Raw genomic sequence first — 16,585 nt, forward strand, 5'->3', positions numbered from 1 at the left:
AGGAATCAAATTGCGAAACAATGGCGACGGATGATTTCATCAGTAACCTTCCCGACGAAGTTTTGGCTACGATTATATCAGGCTTACCAGCCATTGAAGCAATAAGAACAACTATTTTATCAAAACGATTGAAGGACGTATGGAGGAATGTTTCCCGTTTAGATTTCGATCCAAAAGGAGTGAAGAAATTATTTCCTGCTCCAAATCGACGCAGATCTACGGTGCCAGTAATACAGTTTGGATCCAATGTTTGCCATGACGAGGGTGATGATATTGATGATACTGATCCGAGGGAAGAGATTTCCCGAGTTGTTAAGAATATCGATAATGTATTGTTATCTCATGAACGTAACTTGATGAGTTGCAGAATCGTTCATCTCTCAAATAGTTACAGAAGCGGTGATGTTGAGAAGTGGATCAAATATCTTACATCCGAGAAGAAAGTGCAAGAATTGGCTTTCCTTTGCGATGATTTTCAGCATGAGTTTTATCCAGTAAGCCTTTATGGATGGGGTCTGAATTTACCGTCTGGGATTTTTTCATGTAGAACTCTGCAATCGCTTGAGTTCACAAATTACGGTATCCGATTCCATCGCCCTTTTCACCATTGCCATAACCTCAAAACCTTGAAACTCTATTACTGTGATATTAGGACTGAAACCCTTGAAGCAATCGTTTCTAGCTGTGATTTTATGGAACATCTGAGCGTTTGTTCTTCCACCTCCAGTTTAAAACAGGTTCGGATCTTTAGCCAAACGGTTAAGACTGTGGAGCTGGAATCATTGGATTTGGAGGGATTTATTTATCTACCCAATCTCTTGGAGCTTTGGTGCTTCATTCTATGAAATTTCCAGCCAAAAGTTTGGTTATCCATGCTCCAAATCTTAGGGTTTTTACTGCAACTCGCAAGCCCATAACTAAAAATCCATACAATTTCACCCGTCCTTCAAAACAGACCAAGATTGCTGAAATTCTAGAGTATTGCACTCATCTCTTGGTAAGCATTTAATTTCATGACGGTTTGGTTATTAGAATCATACACCTTTCGCTCTATCTAAATCTGTATTTTATTATAAATGCTTCTTTTATTCTTGTTTTAATACATAAATTCGTTTTGATCTTTTACTATACTTTTTTTGAATCATACATCTTTTATCTATACCTTAATATTTTTATACACGCATGCATGTTTTGTTTTTAATATGTAAATTGGTTATCAAATTATATAATATTGTTTTAAATAAATGCTTGGTTTGTTTTTGTGCTATTACGATAAGTGTAAAATACATGTAGAGAAATCAGATTTATGAATCCCAAAAAATTTAGTTTCTATGAATTGTAAAATTAACGTGATGATTTAATAAATTATTTTGGTTGGCCTGTGCAGACACCTGTAAATTATAAAGCTAGTGATCCAATGGAAGACCCAAATCTGTTTAAGAATTTGAGGGAGCTAACCATTGATTTAGACTTGAACGATAGAAGGGAAATGTTGATCCTCTGTATCGTTCTACAACGCTGCCTTAGTCTACACCAACTTGAAATCAACATAGAGGTAATATATATATATATTTAGATCATCCTGTAGTGGTGGAAATGTTATGAACATGTGATGATCCTTGATTTATGCATTATATTCAGGAAAGCAGAAGTGAAATAGAGGAAGCAACCAGGGATTATAGTAGTGTAAACAGCCGACTGCCATATCCAGAGACAAAGCTATGGGAGCAAAGGGAGCTGTGCGATTGTATTACATTCACACTAAGACAAGTATCCATTAAGGGATTCAACGGGAAAGATGGGGAAATGGAATTCCCAAGGCGTCTGATTACGAAAGGTGCCAAGTTGGAGAGATTAGAGATTTGGTGCAACCATGACTGGTCCAGTGAAGGAGGTAAGGCAACTCTTGGTTTACTTTCACTGCCTAGATCCTCCATTGATGTCTCCATTCTTCTTAAACCCCCACCCAATTTGTTGGTAGTTTTGGAAGATGGGTCTCAACCCTAGAATAGGTTTTTTTTTTTTTGCCCCTTTATGTCAAGGATTTTCGGATTAGTTAAGGATTTTGCATGGGATGGGGCATGTATCATTGGTTTTTCAAAGATGATTTTGTGTGTGATTTTATGTTTATATATAGTTGGAATGACATGCTCCAGTTGGAAAATTAGTTTTAATGGGATGATAGCAAGCTTTACTCTTGTCGTACTTTAACAAAATTGTGAATGTCCTATTTGTATTTTGTTGGGTTTGACACTTGTATTTTTGTTTTGTCGTGTGGAATATTGACATATGGACTATTGAAATAGTGCCATGTGGACCAAGAGAAAAAAATTAAATAAATAGAATTCAAGAATTTTGTCTCTTCTTTTTAAGGTTAAAATCATTTAATAAAATATATCATTTGAATAAAACAAGTAAAAGACAAGAATGGAACACAAGATAAACATGAAGTTGAGTTACTGTTTCTTTGCTCGACTCTAAAATACCCTTTCCATATAAAACAAGCCATTATCAAAATTTAGGTTTAAAAAGAGGATATATGTAGGTTTCCATTGTGGAGTATTTTTTTCATTGAAGCTCTTGCGAGAAATCAAATTGTGAAACAATGGCGACGAATGATTTCATCAGCAACCTTCACAACGAAGTTTTGGCTAGGATTATATCAGACTTACCAGCCATTGAAGCAATAAGAACAACTCTTTTATCAAAACGATGGAAGGATTTATGGAGGTATGCTTCCCGTTTAGATTTCGATCCAAAAGGAGTGAGGAAACTATGTGGTGATGATATTGATGATCCGAGGGAAGAGATTTCCCGAGTTGTTAAGAATATCGAAAATGTATTGTTATCTCATAAACGTAACTTGATTAGTTGCAGAATCGTTCATCTTTTAAGTAGTTGCAGAAACGGTGATGTTGAGAAGTGGATTAAATATCTTACTTCCGAGAAGAAAGTGCAAGAATTGGCTTTCCGTTGCGATGATTTCCAACACCAGTTTTATCGAAGAAGCCGTTCTGGATTGGGTCTGAATTTACCGTCTGGGATTTTTTCATGTGAAACTCTGCAATCACTTGAGTTCACACATTACAGTATCCGATCCGATTCCCCTTTTCACCATTGCCATAACCTCAAAACCTTGAAACTTTATCACTGCGCCATTAGCACTGAAACCCTTGAAGCAATCGTTTCTAGCTGTGATCTTTTGGAACGTTTGAGCGTTTGTTCTTCCCCCTCCAGGTTGAAACAGGTTCGGATCTTTAGCCAAACGGTTAAGACTGTGGAGCTGGAATCATTGCGTTCGCAGGGCATTTATTTATCTACCCAATCTCTTGGTGTTTTGGTGCTTCATTCTATGAAATTTCAAGCCAAAAATTTGGTTATCCATGCTCCAAATCTTAGGGTTTTTACTGCAACTCGCAAGCCCATAACTAAAAATTCAGACAATATCACCAAGATTGCTGAAATTCTAGAGTATTGCACTCATCTCTTGGTAAGCATTTAATTTCACTACCTCTTTTACTAAGCATTTAATTTCACTACCTCTTTTACTTTCTGGTTAGATACAAAGTAAGCATTTTGTTTTTGTTTTAATAAGTAAATAGGTTTTCGAATTATGCGATGCTTAAAGTTTATATGTTGTGGGTGTTACATAAATACTTATTTTACTTTGATTATCGGGAATTATACACCTTTCACTATACGTTGTGGGTGTTACATAAATACTTATTTTACTTTGATTATCGGAATTATACACCTTTCACTATACTTAAATCTGCTTATTTTGTTTTTGTTTTTGTTTTAATACCTAAACTACATCTTTCAACTATGCTTAAAGTTTATATTTTATGAGTGTTATATAAATGCTTGTTTTGCTTTGGTTATCGGAATCATACACCTTTCACCATACCTATACCTCTATTTTATTATAAATGCGTACTTTATTTTTTTAATAAGTAGAACGATTTTCGAATTATATATCTTTTAACGATACTTAAAATTTATATTTCATTATATATTATAAATGCTTATTTTGCTTTGGTTATCGGAATCATACACCTTTCACCATATCTATACCTCTATTTTGTTATAAATGCGTAATTTGCTTTTGTTTTAATAAGTAAAACGATTTTCGAATTATATATCTTTTAACGATATATTTCATGGATGTTATATAAATGCTTATTTTTCTTTGGTTATCGGAATCATACACCTTTCACTATACCTAAACCTCTATTTTATTATGCTTATTTTGTTTTTGTTTCAATAAGTAAATAGGTTTTCAAATTAGATATCTTTTAACGATACTTAAAGTTTATATTTTACGAGTGTTATATAAATACTTATTTTGCTTTGGTTATAGGAATCATACACCTTCCGCTATACCTAAACCTTTATTTTATTATAAATGCTTATTTTGTTTCTATTTTAATAAGTAAGACGGTTTTCGAATTATATATCTTTTAACGATACTAATTAAAGTTTATATTTCATTGTGTACTATAAATGTTAATTTTGCTTTCGTTATCGGAATCATCCACCTTTCACTATACCTAAACCTCTATTTTATCATAGATGCTTACTTTTGTTTTTATTTTAATAAGTATAATGATTTTTGAATTATAATGAATTATATATCTTTTAACGATATTTAAAGTTTATATTTCATCGTACGTTATAAATGCTTATTTTACTTCTTTTACAATACCTAAACTTGTATTTTATTATAAATGATTATTTTGTTCCTGTTTTAATAGGCAAAATGGTTTCAAATTATATATCTTTTAACGATACCTAAAGTTTATATTCCATTGTGTTCTATAAATACTTATTTTGCTTTCGTTATCGGAATCGTACACTTTTTTCTATACCTAAACTTATATTTTATTATAAATGCTTATTTTGTTTTTGTTTTAATAAGTAAAATGGTTTTCAATTTATATATCTTTTAACGATACTTAAAGTTTATATTCCATCGTGTTTTATAAATTCTTATTTCGCTTTCGTTATCGGAATCATACATCTTTTATTATACTTAAACTTGTATTTTATTATAAATGCTTATTTTGTTTTTATTATTAAGTAAGATGGTTTCAAATTATATATCTTTTAACGATGACTAAATCTATACTCCATCATATCTTATAAATGCTTATTTTCTTTGGTTATTGAAATCATACACCTTTTACTATACCTAAACCCGTATTTTATTATAAATCCTTATTTTGTATTTATTTTAATATGCAAATTGGTTTTCAAATTAGGTATCTTTTACAATACTTGTAATTTATGTTAATAAGTAACTTTTGAATTATACAGCTTTTATTTAAATTTTATTTTCTCGTGTTGTATAAATGATTACTCTATTAATGCATTAGTAGTTTTTAAATTATACATATTATCGTGTATATATTCATGCATGTTTTGTTTTTAAAACGTAAATTGCAGTGTTATATATAAATGTTTGGGTGTTAAAAGAGATGAATAGCTAGATATAAATAACCGAAAAATATTGGATGTAATTGTAAAACACATTATATTTTTAAGGGGAGAATTTAGATTCGAACCTTGGAGATGATATGATTGAGAGCGGCAATCATGAATCTCGAAAAAATTGGTCTCTGTGAATTGCAAAACGAACATGATGACTTGATAAATTATTTTGGTTGGCCCGTGCAGACACCTGTTAATTATGAAGCTAATGAACCAATGGAAGACCTAAATCTGTTTATGAATTTGAGGGAGCTAACCATTGATTTAGACTTGAACGATAGAAGGGAAATGTTGATCCTCTGTATCGTTCTACAACGCTGCCTTAGTCTACACCAACTTGAAATCAACATAGAGGTAATTTATATATATTTAGATCATCCTGTAGTGGTGGAAATGTTATGAACATGTGATGATCCTTGATTTATGCATTATATTCAGGAAAGTAGAAGTGAAATAGAGGAAGCAACCAGGGATTACAGTAGTGTAAACAACCGATTGCCATATCCAGAGACAAAGCTATGGGAGAAAAGGGGGCTGCGCGACTGTATTACATTCACACTAAAACAAGTATCCATTAAGGGATTCAAAGGGAAAGGTGGGGAAATGGAATTCCCAAAGCATCTGATTACGAAAGGTGCCAAGTTGAAGAGAATAGAGATTTGGTGTAACCATGACTGCTCTAGAGAAGGGAGTGAGGCAACTCTTGGTTTACTTTCACTGCCTAGATCCTCCATTGATGTCTCCATTCTTCTTAAACCGCCACCCCAATTTGATGGTAGTTTTGGAAGATGGGTCTCAACCCTAAACTAGTCTTATTGTCAAGGATTTTTGGATTCGTTAAGGATTTTGAACAGGATGGGGAATTTATCATTGGTTTTTCAAAGATGATTTTGGGTGTGACTTTATGTTTCTATATTGTTGGAATGACATACTCCAGTTTGAAAGTTACTCTTGTGCCTTAATGAAATTGTCAATGTGGTATTTCTACTTTTAATTTATTTGATTTATTAATTATATTTTTATTTTTTGGAACATTGTGTTAAAATTTGACACATAGACTATTGATAGAATGTGATATGGCACAGTGATTAGGGAAAAATGTTAAAAGAATAGAATTTTTGGATTTGCTAAAAAAATTCTCCTTTATTTTTTAAATATCATTTAGAAAATCAAATAAACATACATGAAATTTTATTAAAATATATCTTTTAACAAAGAAATATTTTTAATTAAATTAAAAGTATTAAATTTAAAAAATTATAAACCCATTTATTTTCTATTCTTTTTTTTATCTTTTTTCTCTCTACTTTCATTTTCTTCATTTCTTTCTCCACTATGAACCCTCGCCACCATCATTGTTGTCGTCGTTGCTCCTATTGCTAGCATCTCTACACTGTCTAGTGGTCTTGATTCTCACTCTAAAACGAAGCTCGTCCTTCCCATTTCTCTTTCTCGCTTTTGATCTCCCCATAACCAACAAAAAGTTCAACCAAAGTTTCAAAAAAAAAACCTTGATCCATCTCCATCCACAAGGTTCTAGCAATGTTGGGCTAAGAAAATGTTTATTAATAGATAAAAATATGATGGAGTGCAAGAGTTTAATCCATCTCTATCCACAAGATTATACCAAAAATGAAGAAAAATAATACAACAAAAAGAAATAAAAAGAAAAGAAGAGAAAAGATAAATGAAAACCTAAGCTAAGAAAAGAAGAGTAAAAATTATACAATGTCTAACATAATTTTCTACGCTGACCTAGTCACCCAAATAGTTGATATAAGGTGGTATTTATAGGAAAAAAATTTAACCTAACATTGAAAACTATGTCCTTAAAGAAAAAGTGACTTAAGCTTGTTTGGACACAAAATTACCCTTACAATTTGTCTTCACCCGTTAGACTTGAGTGTCGCAACACCTAGGCTTTCGGTGTTGCGACATCCATGGCAGTGCGCACGAGCTTGGCTTGGGGGCACCTTGTCGTGATCTTGACGACAATGGCACTAGGTTCCTTCACTTGAACAATTGGCTTGGAGTCATAACTTCGAGGGCTTGTAGTTGCAGCTTTAAGGCTTGGTGTTGCAACCCACATGATTAGTGTCATGACTTCAATGGTAGATTACTCCAAGTTGGGTTTTCATTGAACCTTCCGCTATACCTAAACCTCTATTTAATTATAAATGCTTATTTTGTTTCTGTTTTAATAAGGAAAACAGTTTTCGAATTATATATCTTTTAACGATACTTAAAGTTTATATTCCATCGTGTTTTATAAATACTTATTTTGCTTTCGTTATCAGAATCATACATCTTTTATTATACTTGAACCTATATTTTATTATAAACGCTTATTTTGTTTTTATTATTAAGGAAAATGGTTTTCGAATTATATATCTTTTAAAGATGCCTAAATTTATACTCCATCATGTTTTCTAAACCCATTTATTTTGTTTTGTTTTGTTTTCTTTTTTATCTTCTTTCTCTCTACTTTCATTTTCTTCATTTCTTTCTCCACAATGAACCCTAGCCACTGTCATCGATGTTACCACTGCTCTTATTGCTAGCATCTTTACACTGTCTAGTGGTCTTGATTCTCACTCTAAAACAAAACTCGTCCTTCCCTTTTCTCTTTCTCGCTTTTGATCTCTCCATAACCAACAAAAAGTTCAACGAAAGTTTTTTTTTAAAAAAAAAAACCTTAATCCATCTCCATCCACAAGGTTCTAGCAATGTTGGGCTAAGAAAATGTTTATTAATAGATAAAAATAGGATGGTGCTCAGGAGTTTAATCCATCTCCATCCGCAAGCTTTTAGCAAGAATGAAGAAACAAAAATACTACAACAAAAAGAAAATAAAAAGAAGAGAAATGAAAACCTAAGCTAAGAAAATAAGAGTAAAAATTATATAATGTCTAACATAATTTTCTATAGTAGCTTAGTCCCCCAAATAGTTGATATAAGGTGGTATTTATAGTAAAAAAAATATATTTAACCTAACATTGAAAATTATGTCCTTAAATAAAAATTGGCTTAAGCTTCTATGAACACAAAATTACCCCTACAATTTTTCTTCACCCGTCAGACTTCAGTGCCGCTACACCCAGGCTTTTGATGTTGCGACATTTGTGGCAGTGGGCACGAGCTTAGCTTGGGGGCTCCTGGTATTGCGACCTCGATGACAATGGCACTAGGTTCCTTCATTTGAACAATTGGCTTAGATTCATAACCCCGAGGGCTTGTTGTTGTTGCTTTAAGGCTTGGTGTTGCGACACCACATGATTAGTGTCGTGACTTCAATGGCAGATTACTCCAAGTTGAGTTTTTGTTGGAGTTTGCTTCCCCGAGGTGATAGGGAATCAGTGTCGCGACCCCTAAAACAATTAAGGTCCTCTTTGATGTTTGGACTTAGTCATATCCTTACACAAATATTAGACAAGATACGAGTTTTCTTCAAAAAACAATTTGAGTTTGTTAGCCATTCCGATGGCTAATGTAGCCTTTACGATGTGACGATAACGTCACAGTTGTAATACCATAAGGGGTACTAGTAAAACTACTGATATGGGTTATATTGATAGGGATTTTGTTGATTTTAAGATTAGAGGTCAGTTTGATTTTGTTGGTTTTGGTTTCCCTGCATGGAGTTTTGGTTTTAAGTTGTTCGGGTTTGAGTTGTGTTACATAGATGTTTTGAATAGTGGGATCTATGGTTGGGTCATTAATAGGATCAAAATCAGTGCTAGGAGGATCACTAGTACTAGGTTTTACATTGTGGCACCCCAAACTCGGTCGGAATGGATCGATCTAAATTTAGAACGTCAAATTAGCCACTTACTTGACTCTCCTTACCAGTCAACCAGCACACCACAAACCAACCATCACACCAATTGAAAACATGCTTAAATAAGTAATTTAAAACATGCAAACCTAAATCGTGCTATGTTCATCATAATACAATAAAAAAATATCGGGGGTGAAATTGTTACACTCCATAAACGTTAAATACGTAAATCATAAATTTGGACCAACCAGTGTCCTAAGCATTTTATTTTAAAGGATCTATGGGAAATTCAGTTCAAAACAATATTTAAAACTCACTTAATTCCAAAACGAAGTTTATAGACTAAAATGTAATTTTTCCAAAATATCCAGAAAACCATTTTAAGGAATTGAAACTACCATACTGAAATTCTTGGAATGAAATTAAGACATGAAAAATCTAAAACATGCTTTTCTAATCACATCAACAAAAATTAGTTTACACTAGAAAAAGACATAAACACATAACACTTGTGAACCCCTAGCTTGCGAATTCTAAGTCTGACGAACTCTTATGCCTGATAAGCTCTGGTACTGGCGAACTCCTATGTTTGGCGAACTCTCATGCCCGACAAACCCCTATGTCTAACGAACTCCTATGTTTAACAAACACTTGCGTTTGTCAAACCCCTATCACTGACGAACTCCTATGTCTGGTGAACTCACATATGGTGAACCCTTATGGCAAACTCACCTATGGTGAACCCTTATCGTGAACTCACCTATGGCGAACCCCTATCGTGAACTGCCTTAATTCATTCAACTATTTAACAACCTATCCACAACTGCTACATACTTCAAGCATATTTGAAGCAGTATAAACACACACAAACTGATATAAAAGTCCTTAAACAGTTCATAGAAAGATCATTAACAAATCTAAAACAAAAGTAAAATCTAGTCCCTCAAAATTAATCCCACATTGCCATCCTTTATGAAATAAAAACCATTTCACCTACACAACTAAAGTGTCTTTGCTCTTAGATCACGAACTTACTCATACCACTTTACACCAACTATGCCTCTAGAAAAACAATCATAAATGAATGTAAGCTTAACCAAGCTCAGTGAGTATTCAAGATGCTAGAATAAACCACAAACACAAGAGTTAAAAACAAGCATGTTAAATACACTTATCTTATAGCATCCTCAAACACCATATTATAATCATACATTGGTAACTTGTGAGGACGAAAATACATATTAAAAATACTCATTGGATACATGAATCTCCATCATTCCACACTTGACTCTTAGAGTCTATATCGGTCCCATAAAGTGTAGCAAGAAGCTAGCACTTTCCAATACAACATGTCCCATGAATGGAGAAATTCTCTACACTCCCTTATCCCTCCATATGTCCCAATAAAAAACACATAAATGAGTACTCAAATAATATGGCATGCCAACTATATCCAATGTTTTCAAAGGTTCACAAGGCCAATATATCCATTTCACACATTAATTTTCTAGTTTATGCACACTCACACTTATAATGTTCTTAACTCTTATCATTTTCATATAATGCACCTCAAGTGCAAACACTTTGCTCAATGAGCCAAATACACTTTCATTTCAAATGTATGTGCATAAAACCAGCTGTTCACAAGGCATATTCAATCATATATTCAACACATATATTCTCATCACACACTTGAACATATCACAAGACATGCAAGCTTGCTTATAAAATATCAAAGTTTAAGTAAGAACACTTACTCTTAGGACTTAGATTAGATGATTAGACCACCTAAGCCTTCTTTAAATCACTGATTTGTGCATTAATTATAACACACAAGACCACTCACGTTAGCAACTTGCTTCCACAACAAAGCTTAATTAAACTTTTGTTTGCCTTTGTATGCATCTAACATAATACAAAGGCATTATAAACAACAAAAAACACAATTAAATCATTCTAAAATCACAGATCAAAGCCTTTTAACCTCTATACCGAAAACTTAACTAGTTTTATCGAAATAGGTGTTCAACCACTCAAATCTCGTTTCCAAGCTTAGATTTTGACTTCATACATTCTAAATATCATCTAAGCACATATCTAAACCATAAATTTTATCTAATTACAAGAATATATTTTTTCAAAAAAATCAAGCTTATGTGATCTTTTAAAAGGGGGAAACATTTGATTTATTAAAATTACTTAAGGATTTGTTAAATCAAGATTAAAAACCTTTTAATTAGATCAAAATGAGTTAGAAATCACTTTAAAACAAAAGCTTAGCTAAGTAATACGAGTTCTACCATTTTCAAGCCAAAAATTATCTTAAATTCAAGTGATCTATTGAAATCTTGATTAAATCTTTAAATCTCGAATTGAAATAACAACTCACTTAGTTTAATCATAAAAAATTAGAATCTCACCTCAATTTTGCAAAATCGACAAGCTAAAACATGTGAAGATCTCTTGAGGAATTGAGGATGAAAATGTGATTAATCTTTAAAATTGAATGAGGATTTTGTGTTTGGAGAGCTTAAAAATCGTAAAAGATGAACTAATTTCGAGAGAAAAACATTAGTTTGGTGTTTGGAAATTTTTTGAAAGAGATGTAAAATGAGAGGGAAGGAGACGTGAGTGGTTTAAATAACCAACCAAAATTTAAAAAATGAGTTTTTTCCCCTTTGACCACGTACAATTTCCTATTTTTTCCAAATTGGTCCTTAGTTTTTCAATAAAAGCCAATTTCAAAATTATTTTCAAATCCGATCCCTTTTTTTTTTTTAAATTCGCTTTAACCAAATTATTTCTTGGAATATTAATTTTAATTTTTAACCTAAATTTTTTTAATTCTAATTATTTTAATAATTTATTTAATTATTCCTAATTAGTTAATTATCTAATCTAATTACGATTTTCGGTCCACTAACCTCAATTTACTAATCCAATTCTTGGGATGTGACAGACATAGTGCGCTACGCTCATCGCACCAATTATTAACCATGAGATTAAAAGGTGGAAGAATATGGTGGTTTGTATGGTGGATCACTTGTGTGTTGTCTGGATGAAGGGTTCTTAGTGGAGACATTTTGGATTGGAAGATAATAAGTGTACGTGTGTGAGGATTAGTTATTTGCTTGGGCTATTTTATAGTAGGGGATAGGTTCAACTACATGTTCAAAAGCAACTAATATGGAAGTCTAATTTGATTCTCTGGACAATAACAGTGATGTTATGTCTTAGGATGATTGGCAATTAATGATTTTGAGCTCCCACATGGACCTCATATAGTCTTAGCAGAGACGCACAGTCCTAAAGTTCACTAAGCTAAGATTCACAAATTAACTTAAGACTGGTTGGTTGGTAGGTAAACTATGTATGATTCAAATTCATGGTCCATTGGTTGATAGATGAGTTATGTAGGGGGTTTGTTGGAGTGTTAGTTCCGTTGAAACACACAAGTCGGGTTCTATTTGGATACGCTATAAGGTCTGCTGTGTAGGGCATAGCAAATATTATATATTATATGTTACAGGTGTTGTGATGCAAATTCCATAGAAAAAGTGGTTCACAGTGCACATGGCTTTATGAGATATGTCACTATATGTGTGTGTTTGTTTCAGTGTTTAAATATGATGGTTTATATCTTAAAGGGGTTGTAGTGCAAATTTCCATAATTTCCCATGGCAAAAGTGGCCCACAGTGCGCATACATTTTTCCATGTTTTGAAACTATGGAATTGAATGCCTGTTTGATTCAATTAACGCCATTATATACAAATTGTGTGGTTGTTTCCATCTGTGTATGTTTTGAGATTAGTACTATATGCTTTTATAGAGTGTGTTTTATTCTAATGGTGTTGTGCTGGAAATTGTTAATCTGTTCAATCCTACCTTCTTATTCGTGTTCAATCTCCTAGTTTAACTGATATGTAGTGAACATTTTAATTAGGTTTTTTCTTTTTTTTTTACAAATAAGGTAGTTTGGGTTAATATAATACGTGATTCTTTTGTTTTGCTGATATAATAACGAAATATCTTTTTTAAAATCGAGTGAATTAAAATTTTAATTTTAAAAACTCCTATATTTCGTGGATTCAAGAGATATAGGAAGATATTAAATATCTAGGTTATTTTCTATATGTACATGTATATATATATATATATATATCTTCAAAACCTGGTTCACTAATAAAGATGTTTTCCTTCATCAGTTCATAATTAAATACAAATAGTAAAACTTTTAATTTTGAAGACTTATGACAATACATAATTAACGTGTCAATTTTAAGCATTGTAAGGGGTGTTATAACTTTCCTCACGTGTAACTAACTCCCAAGCTCAATTTTATTTTAATTTTTAAACACAAATATGAAAATTACATTTTAAAAAAGAATTTAAAGCTTTTTAAGAAAAAGTAATTTCATAGGTGGCAACTCATGTTTTATTAATACAAATCATGATGTTTTTAAAAAAAATGAATAGTTGAATGACTATAAGTGTAACTTATCCTTAAAAAAAATTACAATTTACCAAATTTAAATTTAGACATTTAAATTGAAATGGAAATCGGAAAAAAATATACTTGGCCTACAATTAATGATAATATACATTGAATATTGAATATTATACGATGTACATCCTCAATGTAACTTTTACTTAAGCTTTTCTTTTCAGGCTGGTATATATAGATAGCTTCTTCTTAGATTTGTGTATGGAACGGGTCATTCAGCTTGGTCTGACGGTCTGCCTAAAAAGTGAGAGGGTTTGGGTAAAAGTATAAGCTTGAAAAATGCGCTTGGAAAAAATAAGGCCCATTTTCTAAACGGGCCAAGCCTCGAGTAAGCTTTTTTTGACCCTAGGCTCGGCCTAGCCCAGGCCGAATTTGCCAAAAAAAAAACAAACTGATGCTTTTTTTTACTATTTTGCCACTATTTTTCGTTGTTGTATTATCATTTTGCTTTTATATTGCTACTGTTTTATTATTATTGTTTGGATATTATATATCTCTTTTTTATTATTAATTTTGCTACAATTTTAGAGGTATTTGCTTGCTACGTTGCACTTATCTTAATATTATTTAAGTATATATATTTTTAAATTTTTTTTCTATTTGTTAGAAAATATTTATTTTAATGATTTTAGTGTATTTGATATTTGATATTTTTAAATTTATTTTTATATAAAAAATTTAATATGGGCTGGGCGGGCCAGGTTGGACTCAATTTTAACATTTTTATCCAAGCTGGGCTTAGGCAAAATTTTAGGTCTATTTTTCGAGTCAAATCGAATCTAAACTTAAAAAATGGGCCTAAATATTTTACTTGATCCGACTACATTGATGTACAACTCTACTTCCTATGAATGGTGTACATTACTAAAGAAAACAAGAAAATAAATATAATGATGGACTTGTGGCATAAAGGGGAAGATAGGATGAACAGCCACAAGGAATAAGAAGCTATAAAAATTGTTACATAAATCTAATTGTTTTTAATAATGTTTGCATAAAAAATTCAAATTTATTCATCATATTGTCATTATTTACAATTATTCAGGAAAATGGGTGAAGGCAATGCTGTTAAGATCCAATTAGATCTGAACAATATTATTCATTAAGAATTGAATACTGTTATTATTATTTATATTAATGAATAAAATATGATTCATCATTTTGAAATTTCATTATGAGTCCTAATTTAAATTATTTTAAGCAATGTATTTTTAAAAAAATATATTTTTTTAATATTTAAATATTACACAAATGAGCTGTACACAAATTGAGGAGAAATGATTGTATGAAACTGTGATTCCATATCATCCTTATCCCTTTTCAATGAGATAATGATAAATTAGATTTTTCTTCCTAGTTTTTAGTATTTTTAGTTGGATTTGAATTTTTTCAGAAAGAAAATTTTAATTTATCATTCTTCCATCAGAAAGGAATAAGGATGATATGGAATCACAGTTTCATACAAACCTTTCTCCAAGTTGAGTTGCATAGAGTGTTTTCTTGGATGAGTTAAAAACAGGTGTGGGATGGATTTTTTTTCATTTTTTTAGCTTTTAAATTTATATTTTTTTTAACAAATCACCCCAAATTTGAAGAAATTTAATATTTTTTTAACTTAGTTGGTATAATATACATATGATGCCACTAGGACAACGCATCAGCATTTAATAAATTTTTTAAATTTAAAAAATTTAAATATATAAAAATTATATCTAAAAATTAAAATTATTAAAACTATTTAAAATATATAAAATTTATTTTTTTAATATTTTAAAATTTCAAATAGTTAATAAATACTAATATATCATCCATGTGTATGCAACTACCTCGATAATTTCATAGTGATTTAATAAAAATATAAATTCAAAAACTTAAATAAACTAAAAATTAAATGAACAGTTAAAAGGGAAACAAATCATTTAACCAAAAAAAAAACCTCCAATAAAGCCCCACTAGAGGTGCTCATGGGCCGGGCGGCCCGGCTCGGCCCGACAGCCCGCCCGAAATATGGGAGGGTTTGGGTAAAAATATAGGCCCGAAATATGGGCTTGGGCAAAAAAATGAGACCCGATTAAAAAATGGGTCGGGCCTCGGGCACAACTTTTTTGGCCCGGGCCCGGCCCGAATATAATAAATATTTTTATTATTTTAATTTTAAAATACTTTTTTAAATTTTTTAAATTTTTTAAATTTTTTAAATTTTAAAATTTTTTTAAAATACGTTTTTAATTTTTTTTAATTTTAAAATATTTTTAAAATACTTTTTTTTACTTTTTTTTTTAATTTTTAAAATAATTTTTTAGTATTTATTTAAAAAAACGGGCCGGGCCGGGCCCGGGCTTATGAATTTTTCCCGGGCCGAGTCTGGGCAAAATTCTAGGCCCATATTTCGGGCCGGGCCAAGCCCAGGCCAAAATTTTTTATGGGCCCGGCCCAAACCCGGCCCGGCCCATGAGCACCTCTAAGCCCCACTATTGCTAACAAAAAAACTGACATGTTTTTCCTTTCTCATATTTATTTTCCCACATGGGAAGATCTGATACTGATTTGAATCTTGCAAATTCCTTTTATCCTTCCCTTTTTTCCTTTATCCTTTTGGTTTACATCCAACCATGTGCCTATTAATATTGTATTTATAAAACTCCTTTTAAATGATTTATATAAATTTTAAAATATAGGGTAAGTAAAATTCGATTTAAATTAAAAAATTTTAAAAAGAAATTTAAATTTCGAGTTAATTGAATGGAGTTATTCGAGTTAACTTGAATAAGTAAATTGAGTTCAAGTCGAGTTGAATTTTACAATTTGAAT

At 31.5% G+C, this 16,585-nt stretch overlaps 3 protein-coding genes across 3 annotated transcripts; all 3 read left to right on the top strand.

Moving 5' to 3' along the window:
- The first annotated feature begins 20 nt into the window (after positions 1–20).
- On the top strand, positions 21–2,007 carry LOC121203171 (putative F-box protein At1g67390). Its single transcript, XM_041092735.1, has 4 exons — positions 21–829; positions 889–997; positions 1,388–1,555; positions 1,642–2,007. The coding sequence occupies exons 1-4, from the start codon at positions 21–23 to the stop codon at positions 2,005–2,007; spliced, it is 1,452 nt and encodes a 483-aa protein (XP_040948669.1).
- LOC121216768 (F-box protein At1g80960-like) lies at positions 800–3,659 on the top strand. The gene is made up of 3 exons (XM_041092183.1): positions 800–997; positions 1,388–1,555; positions 1,642–3,659. The coding sequence occupies exon 3, from the start codon at positions 2,606–2,608 to the stop codon at positions 3,500–3,502; it is 897 nt and encodes a 298-aa protein (XP_040948117.1). The 5' UTR covers positions 800–997; positions 1,388–1,555; positions 1,642–2,605; the 3' UTR covers positions 3,503–3,659.
- Positions 3,660–5,445: 1,786 nt separating this feature from the next.
- On the top strand, positions 5,446–6,459 carry LOC121216770 (uncharacterized). The gene is made up of 2 exons (XM_041092184.1): positions 5,446–5,844; positions 5,929–6,459. The coding sequence occupies exons 1-2, from the start codon at positions 5,596–5,598 to the stop codon at positions 6,298–6,300; spliced, it is 621 nt and encodes a 206-aa protein (XP_040948118.1). The 5' UTR covers positions 5,446–5,595; the 3' UTR covers positions 6,301–6,459.
- The last annotated feature ends 10,126 nt before the right edge of the window (positions 6,460–16,585 follow it).

The sequence above is a fragment of the Gossypium hirsutum genome, chromosome D05 (genome assembly GCF_007990345.1).
Source record: "Gossypium hirsutum isolate 1008001.06 chromosome D05, Gossypium_hirsutum_v2.1, whole genome shotgun sequence".
Lineage (NCBI taxonomy): Eukaryota > Viridiplantae > Streptophyta > Magnoliopsida > Malvales > Malvaceae > Gossypium > Gossypium hirsutum.

What these genes read in the sequence shown, in the direction of transcription:
- LOC121203171 (XM_041092735.1), top strand. Translation starts at nt 21, where the DNA reads ATGGCGACGGATGATTTCATCAGTAACCTTCCCGACGAAGTTTTGGCT. An exon ending in AGTATTGCACTCATCTCTTG is followed by an intron (nt 998 to 1,387) that starts GTAAGCATTTAA and finishes TGGCCTGTGCAG; the next exon opens with ACACCTGTAAATTATAAAGC. An exon ending in AACTTGAAATCAACATAGAG is followed by an intron (nt 1,556 to 1,641) that starts GTAATATATATA and finishes CATTATATTCAG; the next exon opens with GAAAGCAGAAGTGAAATAGA.
- LOC121216770 (XM_041092184.1), top strand. Translation starts at nt 5,596, where the DNA reads ATGAATCTCGAAAAAATTGGTCTCTGTGAATTGCAAAACGAACATGAT. An exon ending in AACTTGAAATCAACATAGAG is followed by an intron (nt 5,845 to 5,928) that starts GTAATTTATATA and finishes CATTATATTCAG; the next exon opens with GAAAGTAGAAGTGAAATAGA.
- LOC121216768 (XM_041092183.1), top strand. Translation starts at nt 2,606, where the DNA reads ATGGCGACGAATGATTTCATCAGCAACCTTCACAACGAAGTTTTGGCT.